Below are 10021 nucleotides of genomic sequence, written 5' to 3' on the forward strand. Positions count from 1 at the left end.
GTGTGTATGCATGTGTAGGACACAGGACAACTTTGAGTACTGCTTCACAGGTGCTATTCACCTTTTTATATTTAAGGCAGAGTCTCTCATTGGCCTGGAGCTCAATGATCAGGTTAGGCTGGCCAGTCAGCAAATACCAGGGGTCCTCCTGCCTCCACCTCCCCAGCTCTGGCATTACACGAGCAAGCTACCATGTTCAGTATTTTTGCATGGATTCTGTGGGTCAAGCTCAAGTCTCAATACTTGTGTGATATTTTCCCATCTGAGCCATCTCCCCACCCTACTTTCATTTTTAGAAAGCCACTCTATAAACGAATTTAGCTTTTGACCATGCAATTCCTCTTTGGGGAGGTAGAGCCTCCAGACTCCATCTGCATCTGCAGAAGTATGGAGAACCCACAGTGCAGCGGCCTGGCCTCATGGCTACAGAGTACCTGACTCTGGTGATGGTGGGGACATCCTGATATGTCCCTCTAACAGACTGAGAAGATCTACTGTGGGCAGCAGCACAATGCAATACCATGCTACTATACTAAGAATAAGAACCCTGTCTTGCCACATAGAACATTCTAGAATATGGTGTTAGGAGAGAGAAGGAGTGATGGAAAAAGTGTAGGGTGCGACCTTATGGCTAGAATGGACAATACAGATGAAAAGAATGTATGTACAGCGTGTGTACAGTGTGCATGCGCACATATCACATGCTGTGTGTAATGCAGATAGTGACACTGAGTGCCTTCCGGTTTTGAACAGGGTCTCTCACTCGAACTTGGAGCTTTGGTTAGTCTAGTCATCCAGCTTGCCTAGGAATTCCGTCTGTGTTTCCTGAGCACTGCAGTTATAGGCAGGCCACTGCCCACTTGGCATTCACGTGAGGATTCACACCTGGTCTTCACACTTATGAGACAAGCACTTTATTTTCTGAATCATCTTCCCACCCCCAAGCAATAGATCTGGTTCTTCTCATGCAGTCTGTCTTCCATCTCTGTGGTCAGAAACAGTCAGAAAATGACACATACCTGCCCCGAGCACACTCAGAAACACCGCTTGCCCATGCTGTCTGAGCTACACAGCATGAACCATACCTACAGTATCCATGTAGCAAAGGCTGACACAACATAACTTAGAGAACAGGGAGAGCTGCTCAGGGTCTAACCCATTTCATCTGAGACCGTGGTGTCAGGGGCTCTGCAACCAATGACCCTCGGCTGCTGAGAGATGACTCCATTGGTGTAAATGAGCAGCGGGAAGATATGGCAAGTCACAGACGGGCTCATGGACAAGAGAGTAAAGATAGTGAGTCAAGCTGAAGGCAGGACAGGTACCTTTTCTGATCGGGCTGCTGGCGGAATACTTTCCAAGTGTACACATTCCAAAGTGACTAAATCAAACACACTCAGTGATTCTGGGTGTCTGTCATGTGTTATAGAATGGGTGAGCCAGCCATGGTCTGTGACCATGACCTGGCCCCTCTCTCCCCACATCTGTCCACAGTCTTGTCCTGCCGGGTGGTTTGTGGAGATATGTGGAAAGTCCGGTGCATGTGGCCAAGCTCCAGCCATGTTTGTGCTGGTGGCTGCCTAATGGGGCTAGGGGACACATTAACACACAGGAAAGCATCTCACAGAAATGCATGGACTTGAGCTTAGACAAAGAACTTGGGGTTCCAGATAACTTCTGGAGATGGGTCAACACCCTCAAAGAGCACCAGGATGGGTGTTGGACCCAGCTCAGGGGTCCCCTCTCCTGGCCAGTGCTCCAGCAGAACTTACATTGTAGAGGAGATCAGTCCAGCCTTCCATGGTGATGCACTGGAAAACAGTGAGCACAGCAAACAGGATGTTGTCGAACTGAGTGATGCCGTTGTTGGGCCCTTCCCAGTACGGCTGACATTTGGTCCCGTTGGGGCAGGTGCGGGCAGGCTCCTCTGTCCCACACGGAGCTGGCGACTCACCCTGGATGTCGTCTAGAAAGGACAGAGCAGAAAGTAAAAAGGAGAAGGGAAAACCAACCGAGGACGGGAAACCATGGTTACTGGGATGAGATGACGCCAGTGCTTGGCTTTAGATCTCTCAACTACTGTTCACAGCGCCACATTCTTCAACACTCTTTTTTTGTTTCCTGTTTTCTACCAGTTTAACTCTCTTTCCTTTCCCAAGACAGGGTTTCTCTGTATAGTTCTGGCTGTCCTAAAACTTGCTCTGTAGACCAGGCTGGCCTTGAACTCAGAGATCCCCCTGCCTCTGCCTCCTGAATGTTCAAATTAAAGGTGTGTGGCACCATCATCTAGCCTCTGTTCTTTTCTTAACCTGTTGAAACTGAGTCATTTTCTTTAAGGCTACAAATTGTCCTTCAAGTGTAGCCTTGACTGCATCTCAGAAACAATGTCATGGCCATTCTTCATTATTGTGAAAATAGTCCCTTTGGTGGTTTGAATAGCAGTGGTCCCTATAGACTCATGTGTTTGAATACTTGGTCACCAGGAAGTGGCATTATTGGGAGGTGTGGCACTTGGAAGAAGTGTGTCACTTGGGGTGGGCTTTGAGGTTTTAGAAGCTCAGGCAAGGTCTAGCGTCTTTCTCTTCCTTGCCTACTGATCCAGATGTAGCGTTCTCAGCTCCTTCTCCAGCACCATGTCTGCCTGAATGCAGCCATGCTTCCCACCATGATGAGAATGGACTGAACCTCTGAAACTGTAATCCAGTCTCAATTAAATATTTTCCTTTTTAAGAGTTGCCCGGGTCAAGGTGTCTCTTCACAGCAATGAAACCCTAACTCAGACACTCCCCAGTTTCCATTAGTATGTCTCCTTTGACCAATGGGTAACTCAGAAATATTTCTCTGAGGGGAAAAAAAACCTTGAGAAAGAAAAAAAAAAGAAAGAAAGAAAGTCAGAGAGGTGACTTCCCATGTACCTATCACTAGTGACAACATGAAATAACCATGGGCCAGCCTTGCTCATGTCCAGCCCCCGACACACTCGGCCACTCCCTGGAGTATTGTATTGTATGGACAACCCCCCCACACTGGTAGCCTCATCTGCAAACAGAACATAAGCCTCTTGGTTTCCAAGTGCTTACAGCTCTTTCTTCCTGGGCTTCATGGGCAGCCGTGTGAGCCAGCAATCTATGCTGCATCCTTGCAGGCTTTAACGACTGAGATGTGGTCTGTGATCCACAGCACGGTCAGATCAGGGAGCCAAGAAATGCGTGTCATCTGGGTGTACTTCTAGAGCCCTGCTGAGTGTTTTTCTTTATGACATGAGTGGGGGGTCCTAGAGCGAGGCACAGGTGCACACAGTTGCCACCCTTACCCGAGGGTTAGAGCAGAACCGAGCTCTCTCCCCAATAACAGGAGATAATTGTGTCACACCAGGAATGCCAAGGATTCCTGATTAACACTGAGCCAAGGCAGTCTACAGGAAGGAGAGGGCTATACAGGTCATATCCAAATCCCTTCTTATTGAAATGAACGGGAGGCACGGAACACCCACAGCTAACACCTGGCTTAATCTGGCCACAAATCCACTGTGTAACTCTGAATCTTAGAAAACGTCTTGCCACAATGTCTCGGGGTTGAGAAGACTCAGAAAAAAAAAAAGATGACATGTTTGGAAAACAACAACAACAACAAAACTAGTAGCCAACTGTCTAAAAGCTCCAGTTTCCATTCGACAGAAATCCATTTCCTGTGTGCAGCTGCCTTTACTGAACCCTCTCCAACTGCCCTGCAGGGAAGGGGGACCACATGCAGCCCCCACTGGGTGGATGCATCCCGTCAACAGAAGGGTACATGCCAGGGGTGGAGAGTGGCTCACACCTGTCACCCCAGTACCCAGGAGGTCAAAAAACGACTGGTTTCAGGCTAGCCTGGGCTATACACTGTGTCAAAGACCAAACCAACTGAAAAGTGAAAAATAAAAGCACAACAAACTATAAAGTAGAAAAAGGCAACAAAAGGCCTTGTTTCTAGCTTAGACGGCTAGACTGCTCAGACATTAGACTTTTTAAGTTCAGACAGGAAAGCTCAGGACTCAGGGCAGGAACTACAACTTTACAGAGCCCCTACTGGGATGATCATTTATGTCTCTAGAACTTTCTCTATCCCGCTTCCAGCCAAAATCTGGCACATGTTCACCCTCCATGTTCACCCAGTAATTTTGGGGTCTTCCTCCTGCCCCCCTCCATTTTCCTGTGCGTGGGAAGTGCTCGGTCTCCCTGCCTAGAAATGTCTGCAAGCCAGGGTCTTGTTCATCCAGGATTCTGAGAACTCTTAGAAAACAGGAAGCATTCCACTGTCTTGGTCTTGGAGTCTGTGAATGTGTGGGATGGCTGTGGGGGACAGGAAGTGGGCTCCCCGCGCCTGTGCCTGGGAACCACCTATCTTTAGCAACATCATCCAGAGGTGTGCTCGACCCCAGCCCCCTCAACCCTAGCTGTCCGCCAAGCACTCCCAGGGTTGACTTGAGAAACACAGCCATCCGGAGTCGGAGAAATTCAGCTATAAATATATTTTAAAATTAGCCTGCTGCCGGGGCGTCTGTGTATATCTGTCTCTTACTCACGCATCTTACAGTCTCAATCGGGAGCTCGTTGGATTGCCTCCCGAATCCAGGCTGCTGTCCTCCCTGGCTCCACCTACATCTGTCCCCCCACAACCCCACTGGGACCCCAGCCAGCTCGCCCTGGATGGAAAACAAAACAAAAACAAAAACACCCCAGAAAGCTCACACAGCCTAAGTCCCTGAGCCCTAAGTTTGGGTGTTTCTGTGTGTGGCTGACAGACATACTCTCTCTCTGTCTTCCGCCTGGGTGAGGCCAGGTGCAGAAATAGATCTGCCTCAATTAACACCTTCTTCATTGGAGAAAGAAATAATTAGGTCATTCCATATTGAGAAAACTTCACAAGCCTCGGAGAGAAGCAAGAAAAGGAAGAAATGAAGTCCCTAACCTTCCCAGCTGTGGCCAGGCCAGGACATCGTCTCTGTGGACCTGCTTGGGGTGGGTGGGTGCAGCTGGTACAAGGCCATTTCTGTACATATTATTCTTCCCTGGCTGCCTTTGCCAGCAAGGTCCCACACCTCTCTGCCCATGGGGTTCAGTCTTTCTCTGGCTCTGGAAACCTAGGCTGTCTGCTCTGCAGTAGGTGGTCCAAGTACTGAAACACAGGCACCACCCTCTTGTTTGACTCTCTTTGTTCTGGGGCATCAGGCAGCTCAGTTATAGAGAGTCTGGGATCAAACTGGATACAGCTGGAAGGGCCCGCACCTCCAAGCATGAACACAGCCTTAGCCTTCTGCATCACTGTTCAGCCTTGGGCCCAAGCTGTGCCTTCATGCTGATCTCTGTGAGACCCAAACCACAGCTCCCTCTGGACCAAGCCTCCTAAGGGTTAACTAAAGCATGACGGGGCACAGGATTCTGATTGGGCAGGCAGGTGGCGCCTGCTGGGTGCTGGGCTCTGACTGAATGAGACTGGATCCTCTCAGGCAGGGTTCCCATTGCCTGGGACATGACTTATCAGGTGCTAGGTTCTGAGGAAGCAGGGCAGGACCATCCCTTGTTCATACTCTGCTACCTTGTCCTGCCCTCCATGTCTGTGATGGAAGTGTATTCCCCACTGTTTCCAGACACATAGCATTTCCCGTATTCACGGGAAAAACGGCCCAAGAGCATATCCTCAGCCCACCTCTCTGTCTCCCAGGGGTATCTCAGGGATCACTCTCAAACAAACCACTTGTCCTCTGGGCCCCCAAACGCTGTAGCTGCAATCGAGGTATCAGAGGCAACTGTGGCTGGTGTCTTTCCTGTAGGCAGTTTAGCAATGCTGGGATGTACCCAGCCCCTTGTGCATGTTCAGCAAGACCTCATAACCCCCCACCCCCCAACTCATGCACACAGCTTTGGTTTTCTTTTTTCTTTTTTTCAAGTGTAGCACTGGCTGTCCTGGAACTAGCCTGTAGACCTGGCTAGCCTCAAACTCAGAGATTCACCTGCTTCTGCCTCCCACATTCTGGGATTACAGGCCTGCGTCACCACCCCTAGCTAACACACAGCTTTGTTTCTGTGGGCTGTAAGCAGGCCCTTTGCTGTGTAGTCACAGTGCTGAGTCTCAGCTGCCCCTGTGGTTGGGAGGACCGATGCCCTTGTCTATCCTTTCTGGAGCTTTGTCCCCTGAGAAAAACCTCACACCCCCACGGGGCGGACCTACCTGTCCCCTCGTCAAAGCAGGTGGTATGAAATTTTCCCATATAAAATTCTAACCCTATGATTGCAAAAATAAGGATTGCAAAAAACAGGAGGAGGCCGATCTGCAGCAGAGGGATCATCGCCTTCATGATTGACTTCAGGACGACTTGTAAACCTGTGGAGACAGAGAGAGGCGGGCCTGTGAGCAGTGAGAGCGGGCCTGTGAGCAGTGAGAGCAGGCCTGTGAGCAATCACTCTGCAAGTGCCTCCCATGGAGCCCAGCGTGGGGCTGGTAAAGAAGGAGGTGGTCACAGCCCCCCTCCACAAAGGACTTTTTGGTTACAAAACTTTAAAAATACTTATTATCTAATTCGAGGAGTTTTAGGGCCTAAAGGGGAGCTAGCCAGGGCTTTCTAAGCCATTTTCTGAGCTGCTCAGTAGCTTCCGCCCAAAAGGGGATGCTGTTTCCCTAAATTGCCCCAAGCTAACGGGGCCACTTTCCCTTCATCCAAAGCCTCCCTGGGGTTACCAGGAACCCTGCATAGGCCTGCAGTCAGCACCTCACCTCTCAACTCCAAGGGACTAGATTCCCTGTAAATGCACGAGCGTGTGGCCATGACCTGTGCAGGCAGACAAATGGGAAGTGAGGCTCAGGGACATCTGATTTCTCTGTGTGCTCACAAGAGCAAAGTCAAGAGTTCGTGCTTGTGTGTGCCTGACACAGCCTGCGGCTCGGCACTACCCTACAAGCTTCTCTATTCTGAGCCGCTCGATTGAGAAGGAAGACACTGAACACAGCGTCAGCTGGTCCCTGGGGGCCATGGCAGACTAGGTGTGGAAGCTCTGGATGTGGAGAGTATCAGATCAGGGCCCAGGCAAGCCCTTGTCCCAACAGAGCCACCATCAGTGTCTTTACCTCACTAGACGATGCGGCCATGGATCAGGGACAGTTAGGTTTTTTTTTGAGAGACAGGAAGGGGTTAAACTAAAAATGCTTAAAGTTTCATCCTATGTGAAGAAACTGCATGATTCTAAACATTTGATAATTTAATTAACTGTTGTGTGTTGTGGAGGTCAGAGGTTAACTTCGTGGCATCCGTTCTCTACTTTTTTGTGGTCTTAGGGATCTAAGTCCCAATATCATCCGTGTATTTGTTAAGTGTTTTATCAACTGAGCTGTGGCAGCTCACCACAGCCCTAAAACTCAAGAAATGTTATAATAATTAGGTATTTCTTCCCTATCCCCCTTTCCTCTCTCTTCTGCAAGACAGAAGAACGAGATTCTAACTTCTCTGTGAAGCCAGTCAAATCCTGACCACAGTCTCCGTGCTAGACACAGACCGCGCAGAATCCAGAGGCCCTGTGGACAGGAGTATCTGCAGTCACCCACGTCTGCTCTATAAAGTGGATGCTGCTTGCATAGTCTACACGAATCTTCCTGTATAACTTAAATAATCTTGAGATAACTATTCTTTTCTTTTGAGACAGGTTTTCCCTTTGTAGCCCTGACTGTCCTGCGGCTCTCAATGCAGCCATCTTTACCTTCTTTCCCCCACTCTTAGTCCTAGCATACGTCTCACTCACCCTATCTGCCAGGGCGAGTAGCACCAGTGCATTAGTACTGGCTTGTCACCTGCTCTTTTTTTCTTGTTTTTTTTTGAGACAGGGTTTCTCTGTGTAGTCCTGGCTGTCCTGGAACTCACTCTGTAGACCAGGCTGGCCTCGAACTCAGAAATCCGCCTGCCTCTGCCTCCCAAGTGCTGGGATTAAAGGCATACGCCACCACCGCCCGGCTGTCACCTGCTCTTAATTTAATGGGACACAGACGCCTGCTGGGCTCCCAGAGCCTAGCTATGGGCTCCTTTTCCCTGTAAAATAAATGTGCTGGTAGTCAGCTGGGAAATCTTTGTATTTTAATTTTAAACTTTTTTATGGTTCTGAGGGCAAAGCCATGGCAAGACAAATACTGAGAGACATCAGCCCCCAAGAAAAACCTCTTTAGATCTGGATGGGTGGGAGTCTGATCAACCAGGCCAATACACAGAACACAGTGCTGGGGCAGCAGAGTACTTATTTGTCGTCCCCCCCGCACCGTGTGTGTGTGTGTGTGTGTGTGTGTGTGTGCGCGAGCGCCCATGTGCTTGAGGTTGATGTCAGGTATCTTCCTCAAATCTCACTAAACTTGATATTCATTGATTCAGCTAGACCTGCTGGCCGTGAGCTCCAGGGAGTCTCTGTCTCCACCTTCCCTTATTTATTTATTTATTTATTTATTTATTTATTTATTTATTTATTTATTTGGCAAGGGTTCTTCGTGGCTAAACTCGGGCTCTCACAATTATGGTAAGTATTCTATGAACTGAACCACCCTTCAGCTGCCCAGAGTAACTGCTTTCTGATTTCTATCAGGTGAGAATGTGGGCTAGAAATAGCCCTCTGGCGGCATCTGGTCTGGCTTGGAACATTGGGGACAGAGTCCTGAGCCTGTGCGGCAGCCCCCCCACCCCCCATGGCACGAAGCCCAGACAGCCCTGGAGAACAAGTGAGCAGGAGAGTGTGCACAGACCCTGTGTTCATTCAACTCAGCTGTCAAGAACTCCTCTGAGCCTCACCCTTCTCATCTGAGCAATGGATAGCCACCGACTGAGTGCAGTGGCAAGTGAGAGCATTGGAGTCTCTCTGAGCAGTGCTCCATTCAAGGCACTAACTGTCAACAGTCACACTACCACAGGGTTAGCACCTGGCATGCAGTTCTACTTGCTAACTCTCACTCGGCCCCTTCTGTTTGATCAGACCCTAATCCAACTATTCAGCCATCCCGAGCCTCTGTGCCTACTTACAAAACAGAGACACTGGCACATTTATAGAATAGGTTCTGGGAGCTAAAACAGCCATGCGCAGAGCATGACTTCTGGTAGACTGTGGGTGCTCAATAAAGGGGTGAGGCCTCTGGTCCACTTCCAGAGACCACGTAGACCTTGTTCCTGGGAACCTGAGGGGGAGCATGCTCTGATGAGAATGGGGACCTCTAAGCAGAGTCTTCTAGAAGAATGGAGACTCACGCACTTGGGATTCCAGACACCAGCTTGAGTGGCCGCAGCACACGAACCGCCCTCAGTGTCCGTAGGTCAAACTCCGTCCCGACAGTGGCCAAGATGCTACAGGAGAAAATGACAGTAAGATACAGAAGCTAGGGTCAGGGCAGGTGGGTGGGGGTGCACCTCCGCTGCAGACTAGATACCATCAGGTCAGTTCTATCTCCCGTTGTTGTGACAGTGATGGTTCCTGTCTTTTGGAATGAGAGGTGGCTTATTAACCCCTCTCTTTCCGTGTATGTGTGTGTGTGTGTGTGTGTGATGTATGAGTGCATATGTGTACTCTCAGAGAGTGGACATACCTCTAATCCCAAGATGCACGTGGGCCAGCTAGCCTGGAGTACACAGAAGAGCAGAGACACCCAGTGACACCCTGTTCTCTTTTCTCTTTCTCCATCAAATGCTTGTTTTATATATGATACATATGTACGTGTGTCTGTATACACTTTTTTGAGAAACTATGTCACGGTGTAGCCTTGACTGGTTTGGAGCTAACTCTGTAGACGAGGATGGCTTCAAACTCACAGAGATCTTGAAGATTCTGCCTTCCAACAGCTAGGATTAAAAGCATAAACCACCCCACCCTGCATATATATATGTGACAGTATCACAATGTAGCATATTTATTATGTAGCCCAGGCTGTTATTTAGCTCATGGAAATCCTGTCTCAGTGTACACAGACACAGACACAGACACACACACACACACACACACACACACACACACACACACACACA

General features: G+C 49.3%; 1 protein-coding gene across 4 annotated transcripts in view; it reads right to left on the reverse strand.

Moving 5' to 3' along the window:
• Cacna1a (calcium voltage-gated channel subunit alpha1 A) overlaps positions 1-10021 on the reverse strand; it is a 227284-nt gene that overhangs the window by 120402 nt on the left and 96861 nt on the right. For all 4 annotated transcript variants that reach the window (XM_028755489.1, XM_028755490.1, XM_028755488.1 and 1 more), the window contains 3 exons: positions 9255-9346; positions 6211-6363; positions 1773-1966 (listed from right to left, as the gene is read on the reverse strand). In XM_028755489.1, coding sequence (XP_028611322.1) covers positions 1773-1966; positions 6211-6363; positions 9255-9346 — 439 coding nt within the window. The remainder of the gene's footprint in view (positions 1-1772; positions 1967-6210; positions 6364-9254; positions 9347-10021) is intronic.

The sequence above is a fragment of the Grammomys surdaster genome, unplaced genomic scaffold (genome assembly GCF_004785775.1).
Source record: "Grammomys surdaster isolate TR1022 unplaced genomic scaffold, NIH_TR_1.0 126063, whole genome shotgun sequence".
Lineage (NCBI taxonomy): Eukaryota > Metazoa > Chordata > Mammalia > Rodentia > Muridae > Grammomys > Grammomys surdaster.